The sequence below is a fragment of the Bradysia coprophila genome, unplaced genomic scaffold (assembly GCF_014529535.1).
Source record: "Bradysia coprophila strain Holo2 unplaced genomic scaffold, BU_Bcop_v1 contig_324, whole genome shotgun sequence".
Lineage (NCBI taxonomy): Eukaryota > Metazoa > Arthropoda > Insecta > Diptera > Sciaridae > Bradysia > Bradysia coprophila.
In genome coordinates this window covers 228,733-244,120 of record NW_023503584.1, presented here as the reverse complement: position 1 = coordinate 244,120, position 15,388 = coordinate 228,733, and the positions used below count along the sequence as shown (strand labels likewise).

Here is a 15,388-nt window from a genome sequence, read left to right as displayed (position 1 = left end):
GGCATTCGAAACCGATTTGAATTTTACGTAAGCGATTGAACGGTTACGTATATTTCCCGCACAACAATATCCGTATATGTTGCATGTATTTTAATACTGCAATCGCAATCTTTCCGTTTACTTTACATCTCTAGGAAGTGGAAGGAGTCGTAAATAGATCAAAGCCGGAGCGGTAGCGAAGGCGCGACGCAGTTTAACTCCCCTAAAAAAATACCCCAAAAGCAAAATCTGGGAGGAACTAGTCACCTATATATAGGCGAACTTTTCAAATTTTCCATTTCGAAAAAAATCTGCGGCACCAGGTGGCAGATGTTGAGGAAATTACTCTTAGGAAAATATGAAAATAAACGAGTCCTACAAGAACAACATTCATAAAGAAGAAACCCGAATCGTCTGCCACCTGGTGCCGCAGATTTTTTTTTGGGGAAATTATCTTTGTAACTTTTTTGTTTGAAATTTCTTGCGTTTAGAATGCGTCACCAAAACCGATATCAAGTGTTTCGGAAGTTCACCTTCCGGAGCTGTGTCACCTATTCCTGTAAAGGTTTTTGGGGGATAGCTAAACAGTGCATGTGCGTGGTATTCGAAACTGGTTCGGTCAGATCGGAATCTAAACCTAATTTCGACCTAAGTCATCCGAGCCAAGTGGGGGAAGTCAAAAAGTTGCTGTATACATGCTCCGCTGTCCACAAAAAAAATTGTTAAACTTTTTTGGTCTTGCATCAAGCCCGCTTACTAACGTGCGGGCATGATAGGTCTGCCCAAAATATTCTCGAAAGTATACCCCTGAAAGTGAGATAAGAATTTTATCTCGAATGACTTGCTTGAACTGATTGAGAGAGATTTATTTTTTCAACGCACTGCTTCTAGCATGAACATAAGAAATATTTGGAGGCTGTAGCATGAACATAAGAAATATTTGGAGGCTGATGAAGTCACAGTAGGCACTGCGTTTCTTTCGTAAAGATAGATGACTTGTTTTCGTTGTATGAGCTAAAACACACAATACAATCAATCTTAAGTGGTAGCTCTCATCACAAAAGCCTCCAAGTTGGACATTTGTCAAAGTAGTGTTCATGCTAGGAGCAGTGCCAACATACAAATTCAGCCGAATAGTAGGCATGTGAATTGAAAAATGTTGAATAACGTAATCAGCGTCGAGACAAATTTCACTAAAATTACAACAGGTCAAAGTTAATTAAAATGGTCGTTATCATCACTGGTGTAATTTGTTTGAACATTCGTGGAGCAAGTTAGTAGAGGAACGACTTTCCATGAACGAAATGTTGAAGGTACTTCAAGAGTGTGTTCGTTAACTTTATAAGTAACGTTTGCATTCTATTGGGAGGAGTGGACTTCAGACGGGATAGGGCAGTTTAAAACAGACTGCTTGGACGTTGATTTGAGTACCGACAAAAAAGAGTTGAAAATCTCACGTGTTGTAGCTTACTACTTACTTTGCGTGCAGGTAATCTACAATGCAAAAACTTTGTAGGACCCCGGTTTCCACCTCCCCAATTTTTGTTTTATAGTCATCAGGAGACCACCTCTTATCGATCCAGAGGTTTTTTTTCCTTTTACAAAGTGTAAAGCAAAGGCCACATTCCAGAAGTATTTTCCTTTTACAAAACGTAACTAAAAAGCTTAATTCCAAATGTAACGCAAAGGTGCAACTCCAGACTATTTTCAACTTTTACAAAACGTAACGAAAAGGCTAAATTTCAGAGGATTTTTTCCTTTTCCAAAGTTTAAATCAAAATGCCAAATTCCAGAGTAGTTTTCCGTTTTACAAAACGTAACGAAAAGGTTAGTGGAACGATTCCAGTGAATTTTTCACTTTCCCTTTTACGGAATAACTAAACTTGAATGAAAGCTATGACGGGATATTTAAAGCAGCTTTGCTGCCTTCTCGCGTCGGTCTCACTATAAGCTTCCGATTTACTGATTGGCCTCATTTTCATTTTATACGCCGACCCGACACATACTTACTCTTCTTCTATTACCATATTGTTGAATAAAAATGGGAAAATAAAATTGATTCAATGATCATGTAGCAACATGACAATGTATAACGAAATGAATTTCAACCAAATTATTCGACAGTACATTTTTCAGTCTAGATGCAATCGTTTGCCATCTACAAAGGACTCAGTCTTTGATTGGATGATATGTGGGCTAGCCAGTGACGCTAAGAATTATCTTTGTTACAGACGTGGTCACCTGGCCGTATATTTATACTATTCGCAACGTGTTTAATGGTATAAAGCAAATTGAGCGCAATGAAATGAGAGATTGGATGAACCACTTTCAGTTTGGGTGAATTGAAAGAATTACCGACAACTACTGAGAACCAGAGTGTAATCTTGCACATTAAGCAACGGTATAAAGCAAAGACTTTTTAGTATAGCCGGTAGGAGACTACGAATCGGATACGATAAAGTGTGGATTGCCTGGTGACCTGTAGAATTTACCAAATAGTTTTGAATTCGTTACCAGCATGTGAACCGTTCTAAACTAAATTTACTTCAAAAACAAATATTTCTATTTAATGTTCCCGCTACAAAATAGAATCCATAATTAATCCGGTTTTCAAGGTCTTATCGCTTCAACCGTTTTTCTCCTTTTTCATATCTTATGTTGATCGTCGATTCGACTGCAATTTTGGCTTTGCGAGACTGAAATTCTTTTTATTGTTACGTAACAATCACAGATCCGACATACCTCTTAATGTAGACCGACACCGTTTGATGACAGAACTTTCCTATTTACTTTGAGCCGCGTCCCGTTTCCGATTCGACGAGTTGGTAACTCCACTCTTTGTATTTTTCAAATTCGCTACCGCCGTATGCAACTTTTCATCGTCCAGTTTCGATTTCAAGTCCCTTTTGATTGTCTTTTCCGTTAATGCGGCTGTCTTTTCACTAGTCGCCGCCGCCACTGGCGCCGGAGTCTTAATATTCACTTGAATCTTCTTCTGTTGTTCGAGTAGTTGGATTTGATTTTGTGAGCCAATTTTGTCCCAATAAATGACTTGCTCTTCACGGGCATCGGTTATGACTTTGCGTCCGTCATCGTCGTTACTCAGAAGTTTTTTCAACTTTTGAATGGAATTGTAGTAATCTTCGGGTGATATGATGCCGTAGTCGAACAGGTTACACAGATGCAACGTGAAATTATTGTACAAATCCTTTTGTAACAGTTCCTTGCCTTTCAGCTCGATGAACATTTCATAGGCCAATGGTATTTGAGTATTGCACACGTACCTGGAAACAGAATTGTTTGATTTAGCTCGGTTTCCATTTTGATTCGATTATTCACGGAACGAATCAAAACGAAATTCTTCGTGAAATTGACGGAAGGCATTCGAAAGGAGAAGCTCCTAACATCAAGCAACACAGATTCAACTCACCCATGTCTCATTATGTGACAGTTCCACAGTTTCATCATCTCTTTTTCACCTTCATTAACATCGGTGAACTCATCGATCATCATTTTGGTTTTTTGCTGCAACCAAACCGGATCATTTTCATCCTCCGATTCTATATCCAGTTCTTTGGGATGTACGGGCAAACAAGTCATTCTATGATGATATAATCTGGAATGATAAGAAAAGAAAATCGTCCAATGACTCCATCTACGATCAATTCACTTTTATCCAATTTACCGACTGTGTCCGGTGACGAACGGTCTCTGGCTGTTCAATTCATTTTCGTCGATTTCCAAAAATTCCAACAAATTTGGTTTCACACGTCTCGGTCTACTCACTAATATTCTCGTCACAGTCGTCCGCCGAACGGGACCAGCTCGAGAAAATGCTAGCGACGACGATCCGATAAGGTCATACAGCTCATTTATGCTAATATCGATGCGAACAGCCGGATTCGAAAGAACGTATTTGAAATTGAAACGGGCATGGCACAGCTTCAGGTGCTTCAACAGTGAATACAATACCATGCAGTCTAAACTGCACCAAATGCAACAGAAATTTTCGCACGGTTCGTCTTGTTGGCGTGAATTGTTGTTGCAGATGAATTGATAGATTATTTGGGTCTTTTCGGCACTTTGCGGTTCATCCACAGCTCTTTCATTCTCTTTGTTCGAGTCATCCTTATCGAATGCCAGATCCGATGGACGATCCACCATATCGTCACTTTTTTCTTTGGTCCAAGCGAGGCGAAATTTCAATTTCGGAAATTGTTGATAGTCTTCAAACGGATTCTCTTTCTTCAGCGATTCAATGAATGTGTCCGGTATCATTTCCCAGCCAGGCAATTTCTTCGGTGAATTTTTGGTAGATTGTAGTTTCTCCTGAAGCGAAATTTCGTATTCGCCATCCGATAATAGGCGTCGCGTTTGTTTGTCGAAAACTAGCAGTTCTGATTCGTAAACGATGTTCTGAGATTTGTAGCGTTTTGGCAGGGATTCGTGAGGATCTGTTAATGGAAATGTTTTGGATTGGAACGTGAGATTATTGCGTGGACTCATCTTTAACGAGCTCTTAAAGCAAATGACACATTAATGGTCGTTTCGTTAGTTAGGTATCCCAACAAAAATCTCTTCGAGAAAAGTGTGACGCAGTCTTTGAAGTACAATTTCTAAAATGGATGGTATCGCTAGAGTTGACGCTTTCAGCTTCGTTACGCAAAAATTAAATTTTACACACAATTTTAGTTCAAACAAGCTGGTTTAGCTTTTCTCATCATCTGCCAAATAATTTTTACCAAAAAAAATTTGACTGGAAACAACCAAAATTTTACCAAAAAAATCTGCGTCGCATGTGGCAGATAAATTTTCTTGCTGGTCTGTTCCTGAACATTTGCCACTTTGCGACGCAGATTTTTTTGGTAAAATTTTGGTTGTTTCCAGTCAAATTTTTTTTGGTAAAAATCATTTGGCAGATGATGAGAAAAACTAAGCCAGCTTGTTTGAACTAAAACTGTGTGTAAAATTTAATTTTTGCGTAACGAAGCTGAAAGCGTCAACTCTAGCGATATCATTCATTTTAGAAATTGTACTTCAAAGACTGCGTCACACTTTTCTCGAAGAGATTTTTGTTGGGATATCAGTCGTTTTAGAAGTTTTAGAACACTGCTTTTTATAACAGTTTATAAAAGAAATTAGAAAATTTAACGAAAATCGAAAATTTGACGAAAATCGAAAATTCGACGAAATTTAACGAAAATCGAAAATTTGACGAAAATCGAAAATTCAACGAAATTCGTCGAAATTTAACGAAAATCGAAAATATGACGAAAATCGAAAATTTGACGATAATCGAAAATTTGACGAAAATCGAAAATTTGACGAAATTTAACGAAAATCGAAAATTTGACGAAATTCGAAAATTTGACGAAATTCGTCGAAATTTAACGAAAATCGAAAATATGACGAAAATCGAAAATTTGACGATAATCGAAAATTTGACGAAAATCGAAAATTTGACGAAAATTGAAAATTTGACGAAATTCGAAAATATGACGAAAATCGAAAATTTGACGAAAATCGAAAATTTGACGAAAAACGAAAATCGAAAATTTGACGAAATTCTAAAATTTGACCAAGAAAGTAATTCTCTATCTGCCACCATTCAAGAAATATCTCCAAAACCCCAATTTCCAACTTTCGACATTTTTCGCAAATGCCCTTCTTTTCTACTCGTAAAACTCTGAGACTTTGCCGAAGAAAGTAACTCTCTATCTCTCATAACCCAAAAAAATATTAGTCCTTTCATCCTACGCTCGAGTAGCTCAAAATTTGGTCACTCTAATCACTCTAGCTCAAACGAATCTGACCCGATTTTTTAAATTATTTTTTTGATCGAATCGTGTTACGAATACCTTTCATTTGATGGGGCGCACGCCTCTGTAGGTTTCAATACAGCTAAGCTACAGCCGAAAACGCGTTCCCGACCCTCGAAAACCACACAGAAACCACTTCGAGGCCAATAAAACAAAATTCTGGTTTTTCCTGGGGTAATGGCGTATCACAATTTCATTTTTATGCCCACCCTAAGGTTCCTGCAAAATTTCATGGAGATTGGCTGACTAGTTTCCGAGATCGATAGATAGACAGATAGATAGACAGATAGATAGACAGATAGATAGACAGATAGATAGACAGATAGAAACATACAGAGTAAGTTGAAAGATTTTGATTGTTTGGGAAAAGTCAATTTGGTGTATTTTGTATGAAAAGTGGCCAATTTCAAAACGATGTATCTCCGGCAATTTTAAACCTACATAGTCGAGTGATAGCTCGTTTTCCTCGTATTTGAAGCGCGAATAAGATAGAATAGGATTTGTGGTGATACAGGCCAAAGAAAAGAAACCGAAATTCTCGCCTATATATAGTTGCCGCGTCTCAAAAAATTTTCTTCGTTCTTTTTTTGGAAGTTAGACTGCGTCAAGTCCTCCGCTAACGCTCCGGACATGATCTTCTTCTAAAATTACCTTGACTGTCGGACTTGAATTTCTCCAAAACTTTAACGTTTAACTGAAGTTTGTATGACAGATGTAGTGACTCGTCTGGTGTCTTAAAGTTGTCGGTGGGAACGCAAACAGCCGGAATTTTTGCATTGCTGTTGGATATGTCCGGATTGATCTTAACCACTGATCGTCCAAACTAAAAATCGAATTTCGCAATTTCCTCCATTTTGGTTTGATTCAAAATATTCTTTTACCCGTTCCTGTAACGTTTTAAAACTGTCCTTCCGCTTCTTATGCGAAATCTTCGATACCAGCGTTTCCACTTCCACTTCGCCATCGGGTAGAGTTTTGTCGAAAAATCCGAGAAACATTAGCGTCATGTATTCACCCAGAGTTTTGTCATTGGCCGATCCGTTCTTCTTCTCGTCTATTTTTTTCGATAACAAACTGTCCACCTTGAACGAACTGCGAGATTTGTTTGTCCTTTTCATTCGATCTTTCATGTACGACAAATTTCGATATAAAAATATCGGCTGTGTCGGCGAACGTTTTTTTGTTCATTTGTAATAATCTGTTTCAGATTTTCAAACGGTCAAAATATACTTACCGTGATCATATTCCTAGTCCTTAAATATCGATAGATTTGTGTTGGTTCTACCAAAGAAAACAAAAACAAACAAAATTAGCAATGACGACCGAATCATTCGAATCTTATATATAAAACTGAAGTGTTGATAGTAATCGGTCAGATAATTTATCGGTTTTTACAGTCTGCATTCCGTGGATTTTATTTAGTCAAATAAAATGCCAGCTGTCATAAGACAAACCATAATGGTCGCTTGTACGGAAAAGTGAAGCCATGAACCGCAACTTTTTTTGTTTATTATTTTCGTTTACTTACTTTCGAAGGCTTGCAAAAAAAATTCATGGTCGGTTTGTTCTTGAGACCGTATTTTAACACAATCGATTTCACGCTCCTTCTTTTTGGGACCCATTATTTTTTCGAAATAATAAGTTTCAATCACGGCAGAGTAAAATAAACTAACTTAACTCTGCCGTGGTTTCAATGAGTCTGATAATTTTACTCATCTGGATACGAAATCATGCCCGCACGTTAGTAAGCGGGCGTGACGCAAGTCCACTATCAAAATGGTTTTAAAAAAACAATTGAGGACGGCGGAGCATATTTACAGCAACTTTTTGACTTCTCCTCCTTAACTCCAACGACCCCCAAACTAGAATATCTAGAATCTAGGAATCCATACGAGTTCAACGAGCTATCACACGTTATTGCAGCTTCAAAATTGGCCGAGATATTGAACTTCGAAATATTGATGTTTGTATGAAAATTAGCAAAATCTCGAATTTTTAGATAACGCAAATCGCCTACGTTAGTTAGTTAGTTACTTAGTTAGTTCCTATGGAAAAGTGGATCCAGCAACTCCTAAACATTTCTATAGATTTTCCTGAAATTTTGGTTATAGGCTAATAATGGCCCAAAAATAAGAATGGAATTTTCAAAAGATTTTTCGATGGATTTGGGTTATTTTCGACATGAGTGAGATGTTCCAAGGTTGGTTCCTAAATTTTGGGATGACAGATGATTCCTCCGGCACTTCCTAACTTCCATCAGATTTTTTGATGGATTTGGGTTATTTTCGACATGAGTAAGATGTTCCAAGGTTGGTTCCTAAATTTTGGAATGACAGATGATTCCTCTGGCACTTCCTAACTTCCATCGGATTTTTTGATGGATTTAGGTTATATTCGACATTAGTGAGGTATTCCAAAGTTGGTTCCTAAATTTTGGGATGACAGATGATTCCTCCGGCACTTCCTAACTTCCATCAGATTTTTTGATGGATTTGGGTTATTTTCGACATGAGTAAGATGTTCCAAGGTTGGTTCCTAAATTTTGGAATGACAGATGATTCCTCTGGCACTTCCTAACTTCCATCGGATTTTTTGATGGATTTAGGTTATATTCGACATTAGTGAGGTATTCCAAAGTTGGTTCCTAAATTTTGGGATGACAGATGATTCCTCCGGCACTTCCTAACTTCCATCAGATTTTTTGATGGATTTGGGTTATTTTCGACATGAGTAAGATGTTCCAAGGTTGGTTCCTAAATTTTGGAATGACAGATGATTCCTCTGGCACTTCCTAACTTCCATCGGATTTTTTGATGGATTTAGGTTATATTCGACATTAGTGAGGTATTCCAAAGTTGGTTCCTAAATTTTGGGATGACAGATGATTCCTCCGGCACTTCCTAACTTCCATCAGATTTTTTGATGGATTTGGGTTATTTTCGACATGAGTAAGATGTTCCAAGGTTGGTTCCTAAATTTTGGAATGACAGATGATTCCTCTGGCACTTCCTAACTTCCATCGGATTTTTTGATGGATTTAGGTTATATTCGACATTAGTGGTATTCCAAAGTTCGTTCCTAAATTTTAGGATGACAGATGATTCCTCTGGCACTACCTAACTTCCATCGGATTTTTTGATGGATTCGGGTTATTTTCGACATGAGTGAGGTGTTCCAAGGTTGGTTCCTGAATTTTGGGATGACAGATGATTCCTCTGGCACTTCCTAACTTCCATCGGATTTTTTGATGGATTTGGGTTATTTTTGACATGAGTGAGGTGTTCCAAGGTTGGTTCCTAAATTTTGGAATGACAGATGATTCCTCTGGCACTTCCTAACTTCCCTCTGATGGATTTGGGTTATTTTCGATATAAGTGAGGTGTACCAAGATTGGTTTCTAGATTTTGGGATTCAGACTGATTTCTCTAGAATTTTTTAATTTCCATAAGGTTTTTTGATGTTGTCGAAATGACATACTTACGCAAGTCCATTATCTTCCTTACAAAATAACTGATATCGCTGAGGGTGACGCATTGTGCGTCGTACGCAAAAGTTTTATAAAAAAAAATTGAAAAATGCGTCACAAGTGATTCGGTTTTCTTCCGTTTAAATTCTTTCAGTACATTTTTCAACCATTTTCCTAACAATACGTTCCTCAATATCTCATCTGCCACTTGTGACGCAAATTTCTTTTTGTAAAATATTCTTTCACAAATTTTTTGAGTCATTTTTTTAATAAAACTTTTGCGTACGACGCACATTGCGTCACCCTCAGCGATATCAGTTATTTTGTAAGTAAGATAAAGGACTTACGTCACATTTACCCATTAAGGGTTTTTTTGACTGATATCAAATTCCTTCCATTGTGTAGTAAGACAGGAGGTCAATTCGAAACAACGCATTGTTTGTGTACTTTCAAGAACTTTCGAATGCTTTGAGCCTCTTTTGGATTCCATTGGAAAAAAGTTACCTTATTTGGTGGAATACAGAAGAAGCTTAAAGCTTTGAAGCTCTTTAGAAGCCGACACACAAATGCAATACGGTGTCAAGTTACAAATTCCTAGAGTATGAGAATGGGGACCCAGATTTTGACATACCGTTCCTTCCAATTTTAAGAAAATCCTAGAAAATCTTGTAAAATCACTTGAAAGTCTTTTGAAATTGACGAGAAGAATCCTTTCAAATCCTAGAAAATACTCAAAAAATCCTTTTGCAATCAAAATACACGATTATCTGCATCTGCCCCCGATTTACCAGATATGGTGAAGTAAATACCGTGAAGAATATACGATTGGCTGGACGTGTGCCATGGCCGAAATATTGACGATACGAAGAATGCATTGAATGTTCTGTCGTTGAATGAAATCTGAAGTCGAGCTGACATCGGGGAAATAAAGAGTTCGATTAGACTTACCGATTAGACTCAGAAGTCTTCACTTCAATTGGGCTTTGCAGTTCCAGATAATTTTCAATCAATAATTTCGTTTCATCGCAGGGGAACGTAGAGCGGCTTTCCGTGTCAATTCTTCGAGGAAAATTCATTAACATCATTTCGTGAACTGTTCGTAAATCTCCTTTTCGTCAGTCGTCATCGAGAAGGTCAACAAAATTTTTTCTTTCCACTGAACAATCTTGTTAACTTTTGGGGATATCGACAAAAAAGAGGCTTGCAGAATTTGGTTACCGGAAAGTGCAGCATAATTTGTAAAACGTAAATTACTCCTGAGACTCAAACAACAAATTGCCAAGCCACCAAATTAAACGATCCAGAAATTTCAGACGTACTTACCGTTTTCGCAGCGAAGAAATCAATAAATTTCCTCCAGTTCCATGAAATACTTTTCCCCTTCTGAACAGGTTATGGAAAGCAAAATTTCGACTATCGAAACCATCACAATATATTCAATTCAAATCAACACTTAACATCGACGCATCGTGTACTTCTTCCGTTGCGTTCACGTTCAATTGAACCGACGATCCCAAACCTAACTCAATATCATCTTCATCGTCCAGCATCTTCTGCATTCTTTGCTTGTATCTGAAACGAATATTGGAATGCTGAGCAACCCCTGTCGAACCCAAAAATTAACCACTTACATCAGACTATTGGGATTGTTTTCCTGATTGCGGCACTGGTCCAATTTCTTCTCCAGTGAGCGCACGAATGTCTTATCGGGTTGTTCGATAGTTTTTACCATTGACCTAATTTCTAAAGAATTTTTGGGTAGATGAGCAAGGCTTGTGCATGCGTTTCGATTAAAAAAATGTTTCATTTACTTCGAACAGCTTCAATAAGGCGCTGAAGTTTATCCTTGGCATTTTGGAACAAACATTCGGTTACATAACTATCGAGGTTCAATTGCTCTTTGCTGGCTGAATGCAAAACTGCTGCCAGGGCCAACTAAAGTGGAATCGAAAGGGATTGATCAATACTGCCTGCGAACCAAAAATCTTCATCCTTTAGCATACCTGCGACGGAGCATACAGAAGACACGCATCGGTTAAAAATGTCTTGTCGATGAAATCATCAATTCCAGCCCGGAGCCGTTCCGGATTCGGCAGTGAACAGCGTGTCTTTATATCAATTAGGAATCCTTCTATCGGACGGAATGGATTGTGGACGGTGAGATAGTAGTTCAGTTGCTGCATCAACAGTAATTCATTCGACAAGATGATGTCCATCGCCTTCTGTTTGTCGCCTTTGATATTGCTGACAAATTGCGATATTGAGACATTGAATTCTTCCGTTTTACATGACAAATACACGCAAGTGGCTCTGATGGAATGGACGGGAAAAAAATTAGTTTTACGAGACAGCACATGGTACACTGATTCGGGATTCGCTTACAATATTTCCTTCGGATGATAGTCCATGGTGGAATTATTCAAATAGAACCGTTTGAAGTAATGGAACGCCGTACCGACTATACATTTCGGCATTGGGGGTTCGAATCGCCTGCAAAAATCCCGCAAATGAAGCTCATAGCTTTTGAGCAGAACTTTTTCTTCGCTGGGCGTTAGATAGACATGACCTAAGTTGTTTTCCTGTGAATCCATTGAATGCGTATGACTGTTGAATCGTCACCGACAAAAACAAAAAAAATCAAAATTTTTTGCTTACATCAATATCACGACCCTGCGTTGCCTTCGAAATGAAATTTTGATTTTGCTGTTGTCGCAATTCATCAATTTCGGTCTCGCTGCCGAATGTCCAGTAACGTCGCTGTGAACTTAGCGCATACATTCTGTGAATCGCTCGAAAAATGCTTTCAAATTAAACCAAAACCAACGTTCCTCGTATTTTGCTCAGTATTTTGTTTACCACTGGCATTTAACGCGATTCAACTGAACGGAAGGAAGAATGTTTTGACGTCTTCATCATCTCCCCTCCCAGATGATTGACATTTCGAGATTCGAGCAGTGTTGGCAGCATTTCTTAAATGCAGTGAATGGCGATAGGTTTGTTCCAAGGCCATATGAATTGTCAAACTTCATCCACAGAACCATAACCTCAATAATATTTCTGTGTAAATCGCGCAGGCGACATTGCTCGATTTGTATGAAATATCACGTAAGCGACGTTGCTGCGGATGAAATTGTCGTTGTTCGGGTTGTCAAACTTCGTGTTTACAGTTACTTGGAACAAACCTATTGTAGGCAAGATTCTGAAAGTTTTCCAGAACCTTACTGTTGGCTCAAGTTCAAGGCACAGCGGATTCTTGTGTTCTTTCATTGGTACTTTTGAACTTCCCTTAAGAATGAATTTTGCGAAAATGTCGAACAACCGAGTTTAAAGTCACTTCCGATCTCAATGACGATCTTCTGTATAATCGTTAGACTGACAATTATGTAGAGCAACTTTTTTAGTTGTCCTTGTATCTTTGGCAGTAGCCATCGGTCAATTAGATGAAAAGTGGCTTGAATCTCTATTTCATAATAAGCTGGATGAAGTTTTAGCATTTCATTTTTTCATTCTTAAACAACTTGAACACTAGTGGTATTCTAGCAAAGTAAGAGTTTCACTTATACAATGTTAAAAGAGCGTAAAACCAGGGGAAAAACCAGTTAATTTTAAGTCTGAATTCACAGTCATCCGTTTTGCCTCCATGCACATGACAGTTGGCATTTGATATCAAAATGACCGAAATAACAACTATCACGTTTGCGGAGGCAAAACACAATGAAAACGGATGACTCGAGTCCACATTAACCAATGAATTGTTACACAAGGTATGGTCTAATGTCAAAATTTATATGGAGCGGATGAAATAGCGATTTCATATAAACAAACGCACCTTTCAATGCAAATCATTGAGAAGTGAATTTGTGTATTATGAAATCGCTATTTCCTCCGACTTGTATGGATAGACCATACATGGTTTGTACGGTTTGTACATTCATTGACATTAACACTGTCTATTCACCATCAAAGCGGTCACCACTGCCTACATTCGATGAAATCTATGTGTCACTATCGCCAACCTAAGAATCGTAAAAATAAATCAGAGAAAAAACGTAAATACACACAATGGAGCTAAAAGGTAAAATTAATGAACATTTTGGCGAACAAACAAATTGAAATTCACCATGGAGAATCGAATTTCACTTCATTCACCAATATTCCAATGCTATTTGTTCGTTAAAATAGTTCTCTAATTTCAAATGAATTTCTTTCTCGGTGCTGTGTGTTCCTTTTCGGTATGCGATGTGACTCATTTTCGTTGTCAAAACTTTAATATGTTGAAAAGGGTAACATAATTGTAAATATATTGTAACCGGCTTTCGTAACTAATTAGTGATTTCCGACCTTTCAGATTGGTATGTCTTGCTTTCGGTGGATCCATTGGGATAACATTCGTTATCTTGGCTTGTGCACTTCCACAATTTAAGTGAGTACGAAGCTTTCTAGTATCCATTGTTTTAGTGAGTTTAGGGACTACATAGATTGTGTACTAACTTAATGACACGATTACTGAAGCAAATTATTCATGACTGTGATAGCGAAAACGTAGCGTTGATTCTTTTGAAGATAAATGTGTCTATTAATTCAGTGTACATATTATGTGTTGTCGCGCTATACAAGCCGCTGCTCAGCTCCTCGAATTCTGTGTGATCTAAAATCAGACAAAATAGCCCGATGAATGAAAGAGAGCCAATAAATAGGGAAAAGCGATTTTTGGAACGATGAAAATATATTTCATGAATGCAGACTCTGATGCAACCACTTCAGTTGGATAAAAAGTTCGTTAAATTTGTGTTGATAGTAAGGCCTAATCCGCACTTGACTCCGTTTTCTGACTGTTAAAAAAAACAGTGAGAGCTGCTCTCTATCTATCTCTTCATTAAACGGCAAGTACGGATTAAGCTTAAAGCACGAATCGAACTATTGGCACCTTGAGGTGCAAGCTGGCTACACCATTTAGCAAAGATCACGAAACGTCAAAAATATATGGAAAAATGAGAGACATTACAACTCGTGATCTTTGCGTATACTGAATTTTTCATAGAAACGTTACGCCCTCTACAGTGCAGCTCAAGTGCCGATACACTTCGTTTACTCACCGTTTACGCTATAACAATGGAAATAGCGAGCCATTTTCATTGTTATTTTTAAAACGGTGAATAAACGGAATTTAGTGCGATTCACGCTTGAAGCACGAAATGCACTTCACTCCATTTACGCTACAACAATGGAAAGAGAGAGAGAGATAGAGAGAGAGAGAGAGAGTAGTTTTCATTGTTCTATTGGAGGGACTGTGTCTATTGCGTACCTCAGCTGAAAACTCTCAAAAAGGATACTGAGAAAAAAAAATCGAAGAAGAATCTGATCTTACTTGATTGGCTTGAAACGGTAGGCTTATTCCCCCCAGTTACTGACCCTGTCACTTCCCTGTTTAACCATAATTTCCCCGACTGTACCTCAATTCTAGTGACTTTTAATTAACTTGCTTCTTCTCTGAAGTACTACTTCTGTACATGTATACAACCACGCCTGAAACAACTAGATATTCTTACAGGTATATATAAATCGAACGTTTTTCGTTTGACAGTCTCTCCCTTTAAATTGTGTCTGTCTAAATAGAATTTTGATTTAAGTCTAAAACTAAAAAAAGCTTTTCTCTTCCAGCTTGTGGTGGCCATTTTTCGTTTTCGCCTTTTACATCCTGGCCATTTTGCCAACGATAATCGCAAAACGATCTGAATCCCGAGCGCGCATTGACCTGTCCATATTTTTAACGGTTGGATTTGTACTGAGCAGTTTCTACTTACCGATCGTGATGGCTCGTAGTCAAACGGTAAGCTTGAAAAATATTTCTCGATATTCCGGATCATCAGCAAGTCAATTTTTGGTTTGCAGATTTTATGGGCTGCCTGCTACTTAACAATCACAGGCAACGTTATTGTCTACCTCACAATGTTTGCTTTCTTTGCAATGATGGACGGTGACAATTTTGAATACGGAGGAGGTTTTTAGAGGAAACGTTTAGGAATAGAGAAAGTAGTTTGTTTAATCGAATAAGTGAGCTTAAATTATGGAGACGAACAGTCACAACTCTTTTGGAGACATTATATTGATACAAAAAATGAAA

At 37.9% G+C, this 15,388-nt stretch overlaps 3 protein-coding genes across 3 annotated transcripts; 1 reads left to right on the top strand and 2 right to left on the bottom strand.

Moving 5' to 3' along the window:
* Window positions 1–2,521: 2,521 nt before the first annotated feature.
* On the bottom strand, window positions 2,522–7,502 carry LOC119079280 (polycomb protein Su(z)12-like). Its single transcript, XM_037187066.1, has 7 exons — window positions 7,327–7,502; window positions 7,033–7,079; window positions 6,680–6,958; window positions 6,450–6,621; window positions 3,665–4,433; window positions 3,410–3,595; window positions 2,522–3,263 (listed from the first exon to the last, which is right to left on the bottom strand). Exons 1-7 carry the CDS (start codon window positions 7,418–7,420, stop codon window positions 2,762–2,764), a joined length of 2,049 nt encoding a protein of 682 aa, XP_037042961.1. The 5' UTR covers window positions 7,421–7,502; the 3' UTR covers window positions 2,522–2,761.
* Window positions 7,503–10,676: 3,174 nt separating this feature from the next.
* LOC119079281 (cyclin-H) lies at window positions 10,677–12,195 on the bottom strand. The gene is made up of 6 exons (XM_037187067.1): window positions 11,920–12,195; window positions 11,647–11,843; window positions 11,268–11,574; window positions 11,076–11,199; window positions 10,896–11,007; window positions 10,677–10,836 (listed from the first exon to the last, which is right to left on the bottom strand). The coding sequence occupies exons 1-6, from the start codon at window positions 12,040–12,042 to the stop codon at window positions 10,701–10,703; spliced, it is 999 nt and encodes a 332-aa protein (XP_037042962.1). The 5' UTR covers window positions 12,043–12,195; the 3' UTR covers window positions 10,677–10,700.
* A 1,046-nt stretch (window positions 12,196–13,241) lies between these two features.
* Window positions 13,242–15,388, top strand: LOC119079284 (leptin receptor gene-related protein-like). The gene is made up of 4 exons (XM_037187073.1): window positions 13,242–13,339; window positions 13,612–13,687; window positions 14,926–15,094; window positions 15,157–15,388. Exons 1-4 carry the CDS (start codon window positions 13,327–13,329, stop codon window positions 15,271–15,273), a joined length of 375 nt encoding a protein of 124 aa, XP_037042968.1. The 5' UTR covers window positions 13,242–13,326; the 3' UTR covers window positions 15,274–15,388.